A 22,059-nucleotide genomic window follows, 5' to 3' on the forward strand; every position below is an offset into this window, starting at 1 on the left:
CCTGAGTTAAACTACAACTCCATGTTTATGATCAGTGCCCCTTGATTTTATTTTTAAAATTTTGGGGGACTCAGTTTTCATATCTTAAGTGAGAAGGATTCTTATAACCTAAATTATCTAAGGGGGAAAATTCCCAGTTGGCACAATTCCTGCCATATCATATGTTCTCTGTTCTCTACAGAAGCCAAGGACAGCAATTATAGTCTGGTAAGCACTCAAATAACCATGAGACAAAAATGATCAAATAAAGAAAGAAAGATTCGCATAAAACTCTCTAGCCATACTGTCTTTCAAATGACTTTTTAATGGAAAAGTTATAAACCAGAGAAAGGAGAAAGGGATGCTGCCAGGTATCTTTGCAACAAGAAAGCACAAACACAGAGAAAGAAAATCAATGGAGGATTTAAAATGTTCTTTCTGTTTTGACATCTAACCTCCAGCTTCCAAATTTTTGCCACTGTTACAGTAACGGCACCTTTAATGAGGAGATACCCCCACACTTCTTTCCACTCACATGGCTTAGCTAGTTAACAAAAATGCAAGCCAATCATGTTAATATTTTTGACTAATGGGTCTTCATTAAATGTCAACAAGCAGACAGAGTCGTAAGATGAAGGACTAGGGTAATGTCGAATCTAAGAAATGGTATCCTTGAAAGGAGGAGTGGCCCCTGGTTCTGGAAAGACTCAGTGAAGCAGTATTCGGCAAAACCAGAACCAGGAAGTGGGAAGGGGTGGGTGGGAGGACAGGGGAAGAGAAGGGGGCTTACGGGACTTTCGGGGAGTGGGGGGCTAGAAAAGGGGAAATCATTTGAAATGTAAATAAATTATATCGAATAAAAAAAAAAAGAAATAGTATTCTTAATGGGAGCATTGGTATGTGCTGGCTATAGGAACAGCCAGTGTCTGGCTGGTGCAGAATTAGAATGAGCGTACCATCATTTTAGCTGCTTTCATGTAACTTTTCCCTGCATTAGAGTTTTGATTCACACTATAAAACAAAGACCTAGCTAGTGCAATGTATGCCTTAGTGGAGTTTCTAATGTTGTGGTAAAAAACAACATAAGGAGGAAAGGGTCTACTTTATCTTACAACTTGAAGGTCATACTCTGTTACTGGGGGAGAGTCATCAGCGACTCAAGAAAGAAACTAGGAGGCAGGGACTTAAATCTAGATCATAGAGAAATGGTGCTTATTGGCTTGTTTCCCATGGCTAGCTTGGGCTATATTTTTATATAATCTGGGGCTATATGCCCAGGAATAGCACCATCCATGATGAGCTTGGCTGCCCTGTATCAATTACTAACATTGGAAATGCCAGGTAGACTTGCCTATAGATCAGTCTTATGGAGATATATTATCAAATAGAGTACCTCTTTCTAAATGACTTTAGTTTGTGTTAAGTTGACATAAAAATCAACCAGGGTAGTATCTAACTAAACATCACTGTGAAGTCTAAAGTAAATAATACAGGTAAAACAGTATTCACACTGATCAAGTGCTAAGTGACAGAAGTAGACAGAAAATCCTACGATTTTTAGTAGGGTTTATTGACCACAGTAATGTATTGTAAGTCATTATTATGCATAATAACATTGAGATTCTCATGTAAAGTCTGGTTAGTTATGCTTCTTTTAGTGAATGAAATCTCACAAGGAGGTAATTAGCTTATTCCATGGTGTTAGCTGTGTTAAGAAGAATGAACCTTAGTATGATGTTCTCCAGTTCCATCCATTTGCCTAAGAATTTCATGAATTCATTGTTTCTAATGGCTGAATAGTACTCCATTGTGTATATACACCACATTTTTTGCATCCACTCTTCTGTTGAGGGATAGCTGGGTTCTTTCCAGCTTCTGGCAATTATAAATAGGGCTGCTATGAACATATATCCAATATATATAAAGAACTCAAGAAGTTAGACTCCAGAAAACCAAACAACCCTATTAAAAAATGGGGTACAGAGTTAAACAAAGAATTCTCACCTGAAGAACTTCGGATGGTGGAGAAGCATCTTAAAAAAATGCTCAACTTCATTAATCATTAAGGAAATGCAAATCAAAACAACCCTGAGATTTCACCTTACAACAGTCAGAATGGCTAAGATTAAAAATTCAGGAGACAGCAGGTGTTGGCGAGGATGTGGAGAAAGAGGAACACTCCAGTAACACAGACTCAAAAGATGAATCATGGTATGCACTCACTAATAAGTAGATATTAACCAAGAAAACTAGAATACCCAAAACATAATTCACACATCAAATGAGGCACAAGAACGAAGGATTGGCCCCTTGTTCTGGAAAGACTCAGTGAAGCAGTATAGGGCAAAACCAGAACGGGGAAGTGGGAAGGGGTGGGTGGGAGGAAAGGGGGAGAGAAGGGGGCTTATGAGACTTTTGGGGAGTGGGGGGCTAGAAAAGTGGAAACCATTTGAAATGTAAATAAAAAATATATCGAATAAAAAAAAAGAAGTGGAAAAAAATGAAGCATGAACCTATCATGGCATGAAAACAAACATGTTCACTCATTTCTGTTCATGAGTAATAATAAAATACCATATGCTAATAAATTAACAGGGACATATCCAGTGAGTAACACCTAAGCATTCTGGTATACTGTTCTCTGTCTCTGTCTCTGTCTCTGACTCTCTCCTTTCCTTTCCTTCCTTCCTTCCTCCTTCCCTTCCTTCCTTCCTTCCTTCCTTCCTTCCTTCCTTCCTTCCTTCGTTCCTTCCTTTCTTTTCTCTTTCCTCACCTCCTCCTTCTTCCCCCTCTCTCTTTTAGGTTTTTGAATAAGGATTTTTCTATGTAACTCTGGCTGTTTTCTGGAACTCACTTTGGAGACAACGCTCAAACTCAGAGCAACCTGCCTGTTTTTGACTCCCAAGAACTGGGATTAAAGTTGTGTGCCACCATGTCTAGCTTACTTCCAGTCTTTTATCACTCTGTTTTACAAGTATAATTATCATTTGCTTACTATTTTTCTCCCTTAATATGAATTTAAATTTCCCATAGTAGGGACAGTGAATGTTTTTGTTTAGTTCATCTCTGTATCTGGCCTGGTGTTTGACAGGTGACATGTCAGTAATAATTAATTGTTTATAAATATATATATATATATAATTTTAATATGCATTGAATCCCTGTGATTAAATCCATGTTATTCTTTCTGGGCATATTCTGAGTTCCTGGCATTTAGAAATGAATAAAACATAGTCTATGTTTAAGAAGTTCATGGTCAAATCCAAGGGCAGCTATGTGAGCACAGATTTGAATACAAGATCAGCTCCAGTCAGGCAGAAGAACCAGCAGGGATTTCAAAGAAGGGAGAAGAGTGGGAAAACATTTCTAGTAAAAGGAACAACTTATGCTATTCTCCAAATTTGAAACAATGAGATATGTAAGAAACAATACATGTATATTAAGGATTGGGCAAAGGCAAGGTTCAGATCAGCAGAGACAAAAGAAATGTTCCCCCCACCTATGCCTGTTATAATACTAAGTTAATATCTGGAAGATATAATTGAAAAGGTCACCTTCCTTATAAGGGAAAATGATATTACTACACAGGGAGTTATGACAACAAGTATTGTTAATTACCTCTTATTCACTTCTCTCTGTTTCTCTGAAATTACTCCTTCATTAAAAAATCCATGATATATCTTTTCTTGGGTAAGATCACATTACTATCTATGGAAAGTAAATAATTATTGTGTGGAAACTCTGAAAGTATTCATAAAGTTCTAGGGGACAAACTTAATGCCTCTTCTTGTTGGAATGCAATGTTATAATGTGATGATGTAATGGTTGGAACTACAGCAACCACTTGAACTATGGCATAGAAAAAGAGTGGGTAGCCTCCTGGTTAAAAGAGTTAAAGCTAAACTGCTCTAGATACCATAAACTGTGCCACACTATAACATACATTTTCTCCATAATTTTTTATCACTTTTATTTTGGTATCCACTGATAACCATTTTTAGTAATATAATCATAAGTATGTGGAGTGATTTCAAAAAGAATGCAGCATATGAAGCAGATTCTGGAGGAAATGCAGAAGATAATCAGGTAAAAAATGAAATGATAAGGCACCACAGAAAACTAGCAAACCCAGAGCAATCATGTACATGGTGAATTCAGGAAACAACTGTGTAGTATGAGTATGGGGTATAGCAGTGAAGGAGAAAGGGCTCAGATGAGGGGTGGCGATGGCAGTGGAGATGGTAAGGCCAAATAGTCATAAATAGCATATATTCTAAATTTAAGTGGGAGATGAAAGGACTTTAGATGATTAAATGTCAGGACCATAAGTAATTTTGGAGTTGCACAGAACTGGGAACAATAGTAGAAGGAGCAGAAGGAAAAGGAAGAAGAGAAGGAAGAGAAGGAGGAGGAAAAGGAGGAGGAGGAGACAGAGGGGGAGGAGGGAGAGAAGGAGGAGGAGGAGGGAGAGGAGGAGAAAGAGGAGGAGAAGAAGGAGGGGGAGACGGAGGAGGAGGGAGAAAAGAAGGAGGGGGAAAAGGAGGAGGAGGGAGAGAAGGAGGAAGGATAGGATAAGAAAGAGGAGAAGGAGGGAGAGAAGGAGGAGGGATAGGATAAGAAAGAGGAAAAGGAGGAGGGGGGGACAGAGGAGGAGGAGGGAGAGAAGGAGGAGGAAGGAGAGGATAAGAAAGAGGAGGAGGAGGAGGAAGGTGAGAAGGAGGAGGAGGGGGAGGAGGAGAAAGAGGAGGAGAAGGAGGAGGAGGCGAAAGAGGAGGAGAAGGAGGAGGAAAAGAGGAGGAAGAGGAGGAGGAGGAAGAGAAAGAGGAGGAAGAGGAGGAGGAGGAAGAGGAAGAAGAAGGTGTGAGTATGTGTGTGTGTATGTGGTGTTTGTGTGTGTTTGTGTATGTATGTGTGTGTATGGGGTGTGTGTATGTGTGTGTGTTTATGGAAAAACCCCAGAAGCAAATTCAAAAGCAACCACGATGATCTAGGATATTAAAGGATGTGGACTAAATTTTTGAGTACAATGATGATGGGCTCTAGATAAGAGACATTTAGCAAGCCAATGTTAAAATAATTAGTGACCACCACACTGATGTAGAAACTGAAGCAGAATGAAATCAGGATATTTCCCAGTGATCTAATGTGCCTTTCAAAGATGAGCTAATGGTGAAGTGCAGTAAAAGAAGAAATAAGCAAGCAAATAAAATGCCTCAAAATGAAAAAGATTTTGTGGAATATACTGAGTAAAAGAAAAAGTGCAACGAAAAGATACTTTCTTGGTTAATGATATTTCTTGTACTTTGGTGACATCTCAAACCTTATTTTCTCACAGAGAACTCCAGTGAGTTTGCTTTCCTCTTTTGGTTTTTGTTTTTTGTTGTTGTTGTTTTTTGGTTTTTTTTTTTTTTGGTTTTTCAAGGGTTTCTCTATGCAGCTCTGACTGTCCTGGAACTCACTCAGTAGACCAGGCTGGCCTCAACTCAGAAATCCGCCTGCCTTTGCCTCCCAAGTGCTGAGATTAAAGGTGTGCGCGCACAACTGACCGGTGTGAGCTTGCTTTCGAAAGAAGCCACATCTTCCAACTCTCAATGGAATACCCTTATAGCTTTGTTTTAGTGTTTTCAGAGCACTCATGGTGATAGCTTCTCTGTTGTGTGTCGCCTGTTCTGCACAGAATGTAAGCTGAGGGTGGGGACTCAGCACAGCTATTTAAGAATAAACACAAGAGACATTCATTGTATGAATGAACAACCACTGCACTTCAGAGAAGTATGGAGGCAACATCGGCATGGACTGGTTGTCATTTCACAGAATTAATAACTGGAATTCTCATTCCCTATGAAACAGTACTTAGAGATGGGGCTATCAGGAAGTAATTAGATCCAAAGAGCAAGACTGGCATGATGGAACTGGAGTCTTCACAAAAGTTACAGGAAAGAATCCTTTCTACTTTCTACTTTTTGTCATATTAGGATAGAGCATGAAGATGGTCAGTTAAAACTAGCCAAGAGGCCTCAGCTGAACTCCATCTCACTGGCACCCTGACCTCAGACTTCCCAAGCCAGAAATGTGGCAAAGACATTTCTGTTATGTGAGCCACAGCTCACTCTGTTTCACTTCAGTACATAAATGAATCTACATAACACAGATTATAAAGAGAAAAATACTGAATGTGCCAGTGCCTGGTCAAGGGAGATGAGGCAGTTCATGGTTGAGAGACTGAGCCCTGCCAATGCCCACAAAGACTTCCTCATGTGACAGCCAATTTGTGGGGAGGCATCTGAGGATCTGAGAAAGCTAACAATCCATTAACCAATGACAAACTTTGGAATCTCATCATCTCAAAATATCTTTTAGTTTCTTTTGCCCTAAAACAATAGCTTCTTCTATGGATATTTTCAGGATAAAATAAAATAGGAGTCATGGAAGTATGCTGACTCAGGAGTTTGCATTTATTCATTTTTGGATCGCTCTCACTCTCTCCATGTTATTAGACACAGCGCCATCATCACCAGCTGTCCCTTTACTATTCCAGCTTGTATTTCAACTTTCACAAGCAACATGCTTTTTTAATGCTTGATAACGTCCTACATTCACTACAACCTGGAAGAGCTCCCCGCTCCCACCTTTGTAGCTTTTCCATCTTTTCTTGGTGAGGTATCTAACAACCTTAGTTGCTTTCAAATGTCATCTTTTGTTTCCATCTCTAAGGAACTCAGAAAACTAACTTTTATTGTGAGTACTAAGCATCAGTAGAATAGTGCTACTCCTGTTGCATACCTGCAGTGTCTGATGTGGGCTAGTTAGTAATTTCTTTGCTTGAAAATTTTCACTTTAAAAGTGAAGACTACACTCATACTTCTTATGGCTTATTATTGGGATTTAAGAGATTAACATATGCACAAAGTTGAATGGTATAAAAGAAAATAACCTATTATTCAAACTCTTCTGTCAAACCATGAGTGAAGTTGGTTCATTCTCATATCAGCATTTTGAGATAGTTTTACTTTTCCACATTTTACCAAATATGAAGATAAGGCTCAGAGAGGTTAAGGAACTTCTCAAGTTCATGCTAGTAATGACACAGCACTGCTTCTTCTCAATCCAAGAACCAGTTCCACTAGATGTCAAATCTGTGCTCTCTGACATATGATATTTCATCTTAATGGAGACAGTTCATTTCCATATCAAAGAAGATACATGCTAAACTAAGCTATCAAATAAACTCAAAGTACATAAAACAATGGTGAAAGGGGCCTGTAGACACAGGCAGCTTCCAGGGTGGGTCATAGGGAAAGTTTCTTGAAGACTTGGGTCTGAGAGAAGCTTGATGTTTTACTGTTCTTCATAACATTTAGACCTCAGGATATCATGACCTAAAGGTCAAAGCGAGATCCTTTCAGCCATCATTTAACTTGTAAGTTTCTTTTTGCAACATTAGGAGCCCTTAAGCTATGCTGATCAAGCTCTGTCTATGCTTCCCCTTTTAATTAACCCAATTACAACTCACAAATGGTGACACGTGTCAGAAGAACAGCCCTTGGAGAATATTTTAGTAACTTGAACATGTTTGAACCTCGTGCGTGTTCTTTGCATGGATGGCTGTGTTAGCAAGACTAAGTCAGTTACCACGTTAGACAGGGACAACGCTTGCTCTATTGCCTAAAAGGAATATATTTAGTGAATTAAGTAGTCTCCTTCAAATAGCTTTCCAGAGTCACACCAGGTAAAGAGACTTCATATTTGAACATCATTCCGGGATTTATGATCTATTCCACAATGTCATTACTGAATTCGTCCAAAAATAATTAGCAATGCAAGTCTTTCTGTAATTTTTAAATTTCTGAGTCAGAATAGAAAGCCTGTATTCCACCTCTAAGATAGTGATTTTTAAATTTAGCCTCACCAAAGAATCATGTTGGGGGGTGGTTAATGCCTCAAGTCTATGCCCATGTTATACCCAGACCTACTAAGAGGGAATCTGCATTCCTAGAATACCATGTCAGTAATTTTAAGATGCTCTATCTACTATATTTGAGAATAACATCTTCAATTAGAAAAAACAATCAAACAAACAAATAAACAAATCACCAAAGAAAGAAAAGAAAAAAGAAACAAAAAAACTCCATTACAGACTGTTTAATATCCGGATTTGATATTTCAAGACCTCTATTTCTCCATATGACATCTCAGTATATTGCTTTTCATTGGTTCATGTTATTGATTATTCACAATAAAGCATCTTTGGGCAACACACCATTTAGGGAAGTTCACAGAAAATGGAGTTATTAAAATTCATTTCCACTAAAGTGTCCTGTAAATCAGTACAGTTCATCTCATTAAATGGAAACTCATCTTGATTTTCAAATGTTCAGATGAACCTGGAATTCCTAAACAACAACAGAAGAGAAATAATTTAGGACTGAGGTATGAGACACTTTGGGAAATGAAAATGAAGCTTGAAAGTATTCCACTGAAGCAAGTTCCAGAGGCTAAGAAGATATAGTCTTCTCTTAAGAGTTGGTTCCCCAAAATAACAGTATAGAGCAGTCAGTTTAGAAACTCAACAGCTTGCTTGGTGGTGGTCCCACACACTTTTAGAGTACTCAGGAGGCAGAGATAGACAGATTTCTGAGCTCAAGGCCAACTTAGTCTAATTTCAGGACATCCACAGCTACACAGAGAAACCTTGTCTCAAAAAAATTGAAAACAAACAAACTCAACAACTTAAGAAAATATCTGAAGCTTCAAATCCTTTCTGCCTTTTGTTGGAAGTATAGTGTTTTAATTTAATACAAATGGGAGAATCTTACAAATGAATGAAGACTCATTTCTTTCTTATGGAATTATTCATATCTTCATTCAGGTATTGGTTTTACTCCTGTTCTTTTCCTTGCACTACTGTGTGTTCTTATCCCATTAACCAGGAACTTCTTTGCTTCGTGCATGACTGCCTTCATTTTCTTCAAAAGTGAAAAACTTGACGAAGAAAGGAAACTAGTCTACAGGGTCACAGTGTGATGGAAGAGGTTGTGAATGAACATGCCAATTTCCAAATTAAGACAATAAATTGAGGACATCACTTTCAGGTGGCCATATACCCCTTGAGTCATGTGATAAAAGCAAATGCACATATATTACCAGACTAATACACCTTTTCAGACAGTAGTCATTCTGTTAAAATTGTTCAATTTGAACACAGTTGTGTGTAACAGTGGCATATTTTGTTTTCATTCATACACTTCTATGTTTAAACACCTGGACTAGATAGTTCTTGAAACTTAAAGCCAAGCAAAGCACAATTCAATGTGGCTAATATTGCACGTATATAGTGAGAAACAGGGCAAGTACTAATTTAGTAGATGAATGACTGGCACAATTCTTATGTTCAAAGAACTTTCAATTATCATTGAGGTTAGAACAGTGATCACTTACGTTTATTTCCTCATATTCCTATTGGCAAACAGTGGGTACATTTGCATCCCCCACAAAGGCTAACCAATAGGGTGACATTTTTCCTCATAATTATAATACTACCACTTTGTTGATTATATTGCATAAAGTATAGAAATCATAAATGATATAAAACCATAATGGGAAATGTCTTCATGTTTCTTCATGCATCATCTTCAGCATCTTCTGGGCAAAAGACCCTATTGTTGAAGAACTCTACCATTGCACTGGGAGAGTGACAATTCTGGCTGATCCTCAGTGTTTCTTCTTATTTCCTCACAACTCATCCAAGAGCTATAAAATCTAATTGGACCTCTAACCTCCCCTTCCCAGAAGCAGCATTAGTTTAGATGAAACCTGTAGGATATGCAGGAAGGAGCCAGGCAGATTCAAAGCATATTTTTTTTTATACCACGCACAATCTCATTTTCCAACTTATTATTTCTTCAATAGACTATGGTAATAGTGTTGAAAGGGCCCAAATGATTTACAAAAAGATTAAAGACTGTTTCAAATTAATGCACAGTGTCTTATATTTATACTTTGTGTGCTGTTAGTATTTTACTTGTCTCTTCTGTGCCCACTATTTTCTACCTACGCTTCACTTCCCCTTTTAGCTTACTCTAGGGTCTCAACTAAGTAGGATTGGAAATTGTAGAGCAACATCCCTCAGGCTTGAGGTTGCTTCATGCATCATGTGAGATGATTAATATCATCTCTATTTATGCGTAAGAGAAAAGGGTCCCAATCACTAAGGTAAGGATGCTATAGTGCTGGGATGGGCTGTAGATTTTCTAATCAGTCTCAGGAAATCTTAAGAAGTAATGCCATTGGACAGCGATGCAGATACTCCTCAGCATTATTTCAGGCTTTATCAGATCTTACTATGTCAGGCTAAACATCTTTGAACAGGAACATCTCTTTGTCTAGGTATAGGAGTTGCATGCCTTTATAACATCCATGCCTAGAAAAAGGTCCTACATGGCAAATTCTCACCAACAATAATCTCTATGTGGACAAATTTTAATTTTCCCATTGTCTTCCACTTTAAATCCAATGTGGCTGATTAAAATAGAGGCTTTCTGGTGGCTGAAAGGATGACTCAGCTGTTAAAAGCACTGGCTGCTCTTCGAGAGGCCCCGAGTTCAATTCCCAACGATCACATGGTGGATTCCAATAATCTATAATGAAATCTGATGTCCTCTTCTGGTGTTTATGAAGACAGAGCACATGCACACACACATACACACAAATATGTATGTATATATATACATATATATATATGTATATATATACACACACACAAAGAAATAAATATTTTAAAACTTCATTACAGTATATATATAATTTTATATAGAGAATCCAGCTTATGTAGAGTAGTATGGGGAAGAAACATGGAATTAGCCTGGTGAGTGGGTCAATTTAATTTTATTTAAATGTTCGCCCAGCTTTGAGATTTATTTTGATTTCACACTAAGGAAGTAATGAAAGAATAACTGAAATTTCATGAAAATGTCTTTTAATTATTTACATTGACTTCTATTGTTATATATGAGAGCTTTGAAGATCAAGGTCATGAGAGCAGAGACCATGTTCTTTCTGAAGTAATTCTGCGACTCTAAAAGTATACTCACTCTATAGATTTGGAAATAACCCCACAGTAAAGGAAATCAAACAACTCTCAAAAGTTGAAAGTGCAAATTGATAATGAATTAGGTAATATAATCATAGATAGCTATTATATAAGATTGTATTAATATTTGTTTGTGTGGTATATTTATGTATGTCTGCTCTATGTAAGTGTGTGTGTGTGGTATGCTTATGTATGAGGACAAGAACCTGGAATTATATGATATTGTGAATGGCTCAAAAAGCATGGGAGCTAAAACTTAGTCCTTTTGGAAGAGCAATAAATATTCTTGCACATTGAGCCATCTATCTAGCCATGGTCTCTTGGCTTTTAAAAATAGCTCTACTATCTAACTTATTACTTACTTATTATCTAGGCAGCTCTGTCTGTAGAACTTTCTGGAATAATATTTAATAGTTGCATTATTTTTGTCATTGTTTTTCTTTATTTTTATGTTTATTCTTGAGAATGTCATACATGTATATATCAAATTATGATTATGTTTCCCCTCCTTTCCCATTTCTATCCATTCATGTCTTAATTATGATTTCAGTTTTAGCTACCATGATCAAAAATAACCTGGGGAGGAAAGAGTTTATTTTGCCTTACATTTATTTCAGTTCCACATGACAGTCAGTCTACCACCTGGGACATTAAGGCAGGGTCTCAAAGAGGGCTGAAATCTGGAGGCAGATGTTGATGCAGAGGCCAAAGAGAGGTGATATGTGTTTGCTTTCTATTAATGACTTTGCTTAATCAGCTTTTTTATAGCATCCAGGATGACCAACTCAGGGGTAGCACTGCCCACAGTGAGCTGGGCACAACTATATTAATCAAAAGCCTTCCTAACAGCACTTACTAAGATTTAATATGCAAATGTTCTAAGAATTTGTTAAATAGTTTTCAATTTAGGAAGTCTTGTCTGAGACCTTAGAGTCCTTTCATTATAAGCTCCTGGCAATGTTGCTGCTGTTGCTAGTTCATAGGCCACACATACCTTGTGTGTACAATTCAGGATGCAGGTGTGCAACTGGCCAGTGTAACTATTAGTCTTATGTGAAGTAGCTATGCCTTTTGTACTGTATTCTTGTCACAACAACTCAAGGCTAAGTCATGGGAATATTTTATTTAATCAAAGGCATAGCCTCACCCTACTTTCTGGCTGTGATCAATGTTAATTAAACACCTACACGTTAGCAGACTACTCATGAAACCCTCTGCAAGGTCAATGTTAAACTCATTTTATACAAACTGACACAGAGGTTTAGACATACAATATGACTTAAGCCAAACACACTGGTGGCATGAAAAGAAAAACCAGTCTGTGTCACTATAGTCAGGGATAAAAGCACGGAAGTTGCACTACATAAGCATTATGTAAGTCTGTAAGAAATGCAAAATTCTAGGCTGTGCCTTAAGGCTCCTGTACATAGCCTGAATCTTCTAGTCTCTAGGTGCTTCATATGCATAGTACCAGCTGAACATTATAGGTCTGCTCCACTTCTTGCCTTCTAGAAAGTGATGACAAGTAAAAGAGCAAAGGACTTTACTGATTGTGACAATTGAGAAATGCACTTAAATTGGCTAGGTTTGATAGTGGAACAAGTATTGATGGCCTTGCCTCTACTGATAAATTTTTCTTGCCTCATGGGCACAGTTTAGCCAAAATTAAACTGCTTCCTGACAGGTAAGAATTTTTCATCTCCAAGCAATATTTTGGATGAAACCATCAACAATATATATTTTAGTAGTGCTCATAAGGAAGTAAGAAATAAGAAAACACATTTGCTGAAGGATAAATGCAGTAATCTCATAATACTCTTCCAAAAATGTTTTACCATTAGTAATCATTCCTAATATGGTTCAAATAAATAAGTGTTTTCTATAAAGTTGTCTATTTAAATGTGAACACAAGACTCTTCTATAGAACACAGTGATCTAAAGAAATTGTGGCGTAAGTGTCCATCCCCCCAACTATGTGGTATCCATCACTTCTATAATACCACCTGTTCCTAAGAGAGCTTTCCTATCACCTTCCTGTTCCTAGTACCAGGCACTTGTATTATTTATACCTTGCTACCAGACACGTCACCATCTCAAATTCACTCCCTAGCTCCCCAAATGAACCTTAGTGCCAGATAATGTTTATCTGTTCCAGAATCCAAGGTATGTTTATTTTCCTCTCATCCACCTCTCTTCCTATTGTCCACCTTATTACTTTTCCCATCACCATCATGGCCTCTACCACAGAAGTATGGTTCTCTTTGTATCTAATAACATGTCTGGCAAGAGTATACTTCCATGATTGTTTCCCAATGAATTTTACATATGTGATCTTCTTGAGCCAAATTCAGAAGGTGATGGTTTCTTTGGACCTTCTCATATTCTTTGTAACTCTAATTCTTCTTACATTTTTTTCTGTTCTCTTATATGTCCTCCTTCCTATATTCTTGGAAGTCTTAGAAGTCTTTCCCAGACAACAAATTCAACCCTAATGGCCTTCTCTCCATCACCACTTCTACTTAATGCAACCTCAGTTTCTACTTCTGTATCAGGTGATATTTTTTCATGGCCATGATACCTTACGTTATAGTTTATGATTTATCCCATATTTACTCATTCTTTTCCATGAGTGCAATGATATGATATTTTTTTCTTGACCATAGATTGTATGTGGGTTCAACATGAACACAGGCCCTGCTAGGTGTTACTTTTGGTCCTGTATTGTGGTGTGTTCACAACAGTTATGAGTGGCATAGCAAGGGAAATCACAATTCCATCTCCTGATCCAGTCTACCTCATGCTTCACAGATGCAGTAAGGACCAGATTATGTGCAGAAGAAAATGATTCTCACTGTTGTATCCCACTGATCTTATGACTGCTACACACCAAAAACTGTTGTTCCAGAGGACCACAGTAAGTGGTAAGTGATGCTTTGGTGTTCAATGGCTATGTTAAATTTTCTTGAAATATGGCACGTTTGATCTCCAAGTTACTGGCTGAGATGGAAAAGTCATGATTCTCAAGGCTTCTACTTCCCAGGGCATGTTTCTAGAAAGCTACCCACTTATTAGTTGGATACTAAAGAAGTCTGAAGGAACACAAGACATTCTAGAATCTCTTCAATTAATTTATTTCTAGAAAGCAGAAAGGGCTCAATATTGAACTCTAATGTGCCTGATGGAAGGATATAGCAAGACATCTAGGAAGAATATGACATGAAGGTCACAGAGAGTTTCTATACACTCTGGACTACTAAGAACAGAATATTATCAGATTTTAGCATGAAAAGGCATACGAACATTGAGCAAAATGGAGAAAATAGTGTTTTGACATAAGATTTCTCTCCCTTCTGTCCCATTGAGTCTCTTAGAGAGATTTTAATGTTTATAGAAAGACTCAAACAGTTCACGCAATGCTATGCTATACAATGAAAAGTCATACCTGATCTTGAATATATGACAGTACATATAAATTGGCTTTTATGGAATACAAACATGGAAACCTTATTGATGGCAGGACTCTAATGCTCCATATCTTCTTGAAAAATCAGAATGTTTCTAAATATCTTTTGGAACTTCACTAGACATATAATATTTTCCTTTGACTCCAGACACTTTCTCTAGTCTGACTACCCTTTGCATATATGCCAAGAAACCATTATCGTCAGAACCATTTATATCTCAAAATCTAATTTACTCATCAGTAAAATTAGTGCATTTATATATAAGGAAATTATTTTCGAGGAGAACTTCAAAATACAAGCCGAAACTTGTCACTCAGGTAATATTTTTAAAGAAGGAAATGTTCTTATGCAACATGACTAAAATACCTTGGGGAACTCTGAAGTCATTTTTTCATTAAATAGAGCTGAAATTATGTGAACAAGTAGAACATGGGAAAGAAAGAGGCAAACAAAGTGTAGAGCACTGGGGAATGAGAAAATAGAAAATAGACTCTGAAAGGAACAGTGAATTCTTCAAGGTTACCTGCCAAGTGCATTAGGGAAAGGGGGGGGCTTTGAGCCTATATCAAGAGCCAAAGATATCTCCCGTAAAGGCTACACACTCAACCTGCAATTTTCAATAAATATCACATTCACAGTTACTCTCTCTGGAAGAAGATATCCATATTTATCAGATTCTCCCAGAGTTTAGACAAGTCTTTTTTTTTAAATCACACACATTTTTTTTATATAAATTGAAGTTAAACAACCATGATTTCATTTTCATATGTAAAACCTGATTTAATTTCCTTAACATTTTCTGAGGTCAGTATTATAGTTTATGTCTTATGGATTCATATAGCTGCAGAAAGATTAAGTGGGTTGCTTAGGAAAACACCACCACAGAAATTGGTATGTTTTCATTATTCTGAGCTATTCAGCATCCCTTTCCATAGACCTTACACTTGAAAGCATCAAAAATAAGTTTTTACTTAGTGAAAAAATATGATTAATCAGAAAAAGAAAGCTTTGGGTATAATTATAGATAGGTACCAAGTTGACATTTAAGAGAATAAGAGCAAATCGACTAATTGTTTGTATATGGCTGCTTTTATTAGCTAATCAATTGGGACATCATTTGAGCAGGTCTATATAAGTTCCTTATTTAGATCCTATTGATAAGCCTTTTTCACATGCCAGCACCTCACAGTGAAACCAGAGAACTCCAATAAATCTGGAAATACTATAGATTCACTAGAAGAAGTAGTTCTATTTTCCAAACCAACACTCTGTGATCCATGTCTACCTCTACAGAACACAGTGTCTATGTTAATGTCAGCTGTCAACGTGAAACAGCTAGAGTCATCTGGGGGAGTCTCTTTTGAAGAAATGCCCAGATCAATAAGCAGTGACAACCGTAGGCAGATAGTCCCGAGCTGTATAAGAAAGCTAATTTAGCATGAACCGGGGAGCCAGTCAAAGAGCCAACCAGCCAAAAGCATTTAATATGCAAATGTTCTGAGAATTTGTTAAATAGTTTTCAATTTAGGAAGTCTTGTCTGAGACCTTAGAGTCCTTTCATTATAAGCTCTTGGCAATGTTGCTGCTGCTGCTAGTTCATAGGCCACACATACCTTGTGTGCACAACTCCGGATGTGAGTGTGCAGCTGTCCAGCATAACTATTAGCATGCTTTCTAACTCAAGCTCCTGATTTGACTTCATTCCTTCCCTGAATTCTTTTAATGATGGACTTTGACCTGAAACTATAAGCCAAATAAATTCTTTCTTCCTCATCTTGCCTTTGGTAAGTGTCTCATCCCAGCAACAGAAAGGTAACTAGAACATATTCCTTTTCTGCTTTGTCAACTATCTAATGACAAACATTTGTTTAGAATATTGAATTCCTTAAGAAATGGGTTCCTATCCTGAGAAAAATAGGGCTTCTGTAGCAAGCTCTCTCTTGCAAAATTCCATCCAATAGGGTATGTAAGCAAGTTTTGTTCTGATGTTGAGAAACTGACTATACAGGGAGCCAGGAGAGAAATACAAAGGGCATCAAGAAAGTGGCTAAAAAGCCTGTAAGCAATAGTCAGGATATTTAGGGTTATTTCTTGCTCTACTTATTGCACAGAATACTTCAGTGAGTTACTTAACCTCCTTAAGATTCAATTTTTCAATACCTCCCGCCCCAGGGGAAGGAGCTATAGTGTTTTATTGCTTGTTTGTTTTTGTTTCTAATTATTTTATTTATTTACATTTCAAATGTGGGCTCCCTTCCCTGTACCTCCTCCATGAGCCTCATCCCATATTCCTTAAGGTGCCCCATTCTGGTCCCTCTGGGGTTCATCATCCTATCTCCCCCCATCCCTCAGTAAAGGTACTCCCCAACCTGCGCACCTACCCCATCTCACTTCCATAAGCAAGCATCCCTCTTCCCTGAGGCATGCAGTTTCCACAGGATTAAGAGCTTCCTCTTCCAGACAAGGCAATCCTCTTCTAACCTTGTACCAGGGGCACAGACAGGCCTGTCTATGGTCATTGCCCAGTGGCCTAGTCTCTGGGAGCTCCCAAGTGTTGTGTTTCCCAATTGTTGACATTGTTAGTCTTCCTATGGGGTTGCAGTGTACTCTTCAGTTCCTTCAGTCTTTCCCCTAACTCTTCCAGAGGGGTCCCTATCCTCAGTCCAATGCTTGGCTGTCAATATCTGCATCTGTCTCAGTCAGGTGCTGGTAGAGCCTTTCGGATGCCTAAGCTAGGCTCCTGTCTGCAAGTCCAACAAAGTGTCTGTAAGAATGTGTGCATGCATGGGATGGATCCCAAGTTATGTCAGTCATTGGGTGGCCTTTCTTTCACACTCTGCTTTATTTTTGTCCCTCCATTTCCTTTACAGCAATTCTGGATCAAAATTTTGAAGGTGGGTGGGTGGTATCTTGCCTCAACTAGGACCGTGTATATCTACTGCGGGTGGACTCTTTAGGGTCCATCTCCCCACTGTTGGACATTTTGGCTACTCATCACCCTTGAGTTCTGGTAGCCTCTCCCATTCCAGGTCTCAGATTTTCTAGAGGTTCCTCCTGTCCCCCACCCAATACTGCTGCATATTTAGATTCACTCTCTTGGCCCTCTGGGCTTCTCTCCTGGAAAAGAAACTTTACTAGAGCTCAAAACACAAATTGAACCCTACACATTTTTTTTTCAATTTTTAAAATATAAAATTAATAGATTATGCTTTGCAAAATTGTTAGGATTACTAAATTATACACATTTGTTAAATGCTTAAAACAATGTTAGTCATTTAGAAAAGAAGGTAGGATGAATGATTTAAAAAACTTTAATGTATTATTTTGCTTCATTCTACAGAGTCCTTAACATTGCATAGCCTACTTGATTCATGTTAGAGAGTTTAAGCACATTCTCCCTCTAGTCCTTAACTATTCTCCTGCAGGAAGATTTAGGAGAAGCTAGTTCAAACCATCAGGTGATTCAACACGAAGCCAAGCCTGTTTTTATTTCTGTCCTGACCCTATGCCCTGGTTTAGTCAGTTGTTCTGTAATCAAGTCCCAACTCTGCATGCTAGCTCTGGAATACTGCTCCCTGGGTCTAAGTACTGGCTTGCAGGCCTCCAGTTCTATGAGGCATGTGTTTCTCAAATGTCAGCCCATGGATGAGACATGGATGTTTGAAGTTTGGGAAGTATTTGTTGTCTGTAGAAATTGTAAATGTTTATATAAAGAGGCACATTTTTGATCTCTCTTGAAATATTACTTGATTTGTAAAAATGGCCTCAAGTAGCTGGTGTCCCCTTTAGAGAGCCATGGGCTTTTCAATTCTCATCTATATCTAGGATTTGCTTGGTGCCTCTGAGAACATCTGGTGAGGAGCAAGAACCTGCCTTGTGCCAAATATAAGAACTTCACTCGCTTTACTCACTTAAAGGCCAAGAATCCATTGTCATGTATCCCACTGGCCCTTCTACCTGTTCCATATCATCTCTCAGCAGGGATATGTGGGTATCTTGTGGTCCCTGGTCACTATCAAGCATCGTAAAACATTCAAAGACATCCATAATGCAGCCATTCTCCCACAATGTAATGCATTGATATTGCCAGTCTCTAGAGCTAGAGTCTATCCACAAATTTTTGGCCACCATAATGATCATGTTCAGTGGGGTAGCCTACCCCATCCTGTTTTTTCATGCTCAGTTGTGCCCTTAGTATTTCATAGTCCAAATATTCACAAATTTGCATATTTTCTTACATGGAAAACTTATCTGTAAAAATTACCTTCTACTTCTTATTAGGAGCCCCCAAAAATCTATCAAATATTTACTTATGAACTAGGTTCCAGGCTATGCAATAGACATTTATCTAAATGCGTGTTTAGTCAGAAACACAGTGATGGTTGCCACGCCTTTCACTAGCACTCTTTCCAGGGAATCACCTCGCACACAAAAAAATATTTTAATACACTTGCCTATGCTGTTCCCTCTCATGATGGGCCACTCTACAAAATACTCACAAAAGAGAGAAATATTTGTATGACTAAGCCAAGGTTCACGAAACAACAAAAGAACATTCACAAAACCAATCATGCATGTCATTTTAGCAGATTATGCCAACTGAATAGAACCAATTACACAGTGACTTAAATTCAGTTGTGTCCCACCAGTCTTTCAAAATTAAGTCTTCATAAAAATGTTACTTACATAAGGAATAGTGTCCAAAGTGTCTGTGTTGACAATTATAGGAGCAGGGCTAGCCTAAAGAAAAGAAACAGAAAAAAAAAAATTAAGTAACCAACAATTCTGTTACCTTATGTAACAAAGATCACCACAAGCATTTCTTGAGGTCTGGCACTAGCCCTGAGTAGATGTTGGATACTGTAATAAGAAGGTTGAGTTTTCACACCTCCTCTTACTTCAAATACCTCTTCCCAATGCTCAATAATGTAAATTAAATTAAACATCAATAGAAATCACATCAATTTTCTCTTAAAATTTAAACAACAACCTAGGTTTGTGCTACCTAAGAGGTAGGGATTTCTACTAAATCAGATGGGAGTTAAAATGTGTGTTATTTCTTTATAAATAAGTTTGCTGAAGAAATTTGTTTTTTCTCTTAAGTAAGCACAATCAAATTTTGGCTAATATTTAAGCCAGTATACAACAGTATATTTACCTGATAAAACAAAGTTTCACTTACAAATATTTATCTAGTACATATGTTACATCATCCTTTTAAATTTGTGTATCTATGACCATGAACATTAGACAAAATTTAAAAATCAGAGATGACAGAAAATCATATTTGATGTGCTAAGCTTCCATTTTTAAAAACAATTTGTATAGTTTCCAGTAACTCCCTTTAAAGTTGAATGGGAATGGGTGGAGGACTGATACAGGTGTGCTAAAGCACAGGCATTAAAAAATAAGAGATGGCAATCTATTTGCATCACCAATCTGACTTCATGAATATTGAGTAGATCTAATTTTATTTTCAAGTTTCTAGAACTTTCACATCAACCTTTCCTTCATTCCCCAAAGAATCTTTAATCTCTATCCCAAATTACAGATTTCATTTAGATAGGGGGAAATACTCTCATCATGATTAATTGAGAGCTGTCCTATGTGGTGCAGTGTCTTGGCAAGTACTCAACATTTGGGACATTTCATTAGCTGTGCCCTCTGGAGTTAACAGAGTTAACAGCTCTGTAATGTCAGTCTGTGCAAGTGGAATCATAATCAAAAGACTCACAGCATTCCAATTGGTTTTAGGTGGCAATTTTTTTCTTAACTCAAAGACTAGGAATAATGAATATAAACTTAATGTACATAATTACATAGCAAGTGAACTTGATACTCTTAGTATGTTATTAATTATCATAAGTACCTTGTAGGTGATAGAGACCTTGGAGAAAATAGATAATAGAAAGATGGATCACCTATACCCAAACCTAAAAATATGGTCTATAAATAGAATTTTGGAATGGGAAGCAGCTTTTCAGTCAAAAGACATGGGCTCAAATTTGGTGCAGCAACTTCTCAATTAAATGCTTTGGGGACTAACATCAATTAACTTCTTGGTGTTATAATGCTATAATAAGACCCCCTGGCTCCTTTACCTCTATAGAGTGGAAAAAAATGTAATCATGTTAAAAATGTTAAACATTAAAGGAGGATATGAATGTGAATGCACATTAGAAACTACATTTCAGGGTTAATGCTAAATATTTCTAAATTTTCCTAATAATAGTTTACTATAAATATAAACATTCATATGTATATGATGGCTGGTGCTCTATTAGACTTCAGAGATCTCAGTTCTATGCTAGTTTATAGTAATACAATATCACTGTTCATTACATACACACACATATGTATGTATGAATATATATATATATATATATATATATATATATATATATATATATATAAAATGTGTGTATGTGATACAGACAACACATTCTCATTTAATCATTAGAAAGCTACACTGACAAGACATTATTTTCACTATAGCCATGTAAAGATGAAAAATTGGAGTTCAGGAAAAACATTGAAAACTGAAATGTAAATATTGTTTTTGAAAGGTATCAAAAGCCACTGTTTCCCTACTAAGCAGCTATATAATCCCAGTATCTTGGATCTATCATTCTATCTATCTATCTATCTATCTATCTATCTATCTATCTATCTATCTATCTATCTATCCTATTTATCTCTCTATATTATCTATTATTTACCCTCCATGTAACTTTCATTTGTATCATTTTTGTGTCTATTCATATGTCTATATTATATTGTAGTTCTCATTTGCTGACTCTGTCTTTTCCATTTTGTCCTTGAGAGTCACAAATGAGTCTATGTATCCTATCTTTAAATCAATTAAAAACTGCCTTGATATTATAGTTGGTCTTTGTTAACAAGCATAGCATTGATCACTAAATTCAAATTAAATTGGTCTGGTGCTTTTCCTTAAACTTTATTTTTTCTCAGGTTATATTTTATGTTGCATGAATAAATTTAAGAGCACATTTCCTATGCAGTGCTATCTATAACTTACTGTTTGTGCTCTTTTCTCTTTTCCATATGTAAATTTATCTTTGCAACAAGATTCTATATTTTAAAATTAGCAAAGATGATATACTTTTCTAGAATCCTCCATATGAATTACATATACAGAGGAAAAGAAGAATGTTATTATGATTATTATTAATTGTGTAGGGCTGCCTTGCAGTGATGGTGCACGCCTTTAATCCCAGTACTTGGGAGGCAGAGGCAGGTGGATTTCTGAGTTCAAGGCCAGCCTGGTCTACAGAGTGAGTTCCAGGACAGCCAGGGGTACATAGAGAAACCCTGTCATGAAAAAAAAACAAAAAAAAAAAAATAAAAAAAATTGTGTAAAGCTGAGTATTAAAACCATGGTTTTGCCCATTGATAGGCTGTCTACCTTTAGGCTATATCCTCAGCCCTTCTTAGGAATTACTGACTAAATATAACTATAAAGTACAGATGAGGCCTCAACAAAAGCATTATATATCTTTATAAACC

The 22,059-nt window shown here is 37.1% G+C and overlaps 1 protein-coding gene across 10 annotated transcripts in view; it reads right to left on the bottom strand.

Annotated features, from left to right (window-relative positions):
• The window catches only part of Dlg2 (discs large MAGUK scaffold protein 2), a 1,203,331-nt gene that overhangs the window by 698,939 nt on the left and 482,333 nt on the right, over nt 1-22,059 (bottom strand). For 9 of the 10 annotated variants that reach the window (XM_052158733.1, XM_052158754.1, XM_052158740.1 and 6 more), the window contains one exon: nt 19,219-19,272. The exons of the other annotated variant lie outside the window; for it this stretch is intronic. In XM_052158733.1, the coding sequence (XP_052014693.1) occupies nt 19,219-19,272 (54 nt within the window). The remainder of the gene's footprint in view (nt 1-19,218; nt 19,273-22,059) is intronic. 10 annotated transcript variants of the gene reach the window in all.

Source organism: Apodemus sylvaticus, chromosome 1, assembly GCF_947179515.1.
Source record: "Apodemus sylvaticus chromosome 1, mApoSyl1.1, whole genome shotgun sequence".
Classification (NCBI taxonomy): Eukaryota; Metazoa; Chordata; class Mammalia; order Rodentia; family Muridae; genus Apodemus; species Apodemus sylvaticus.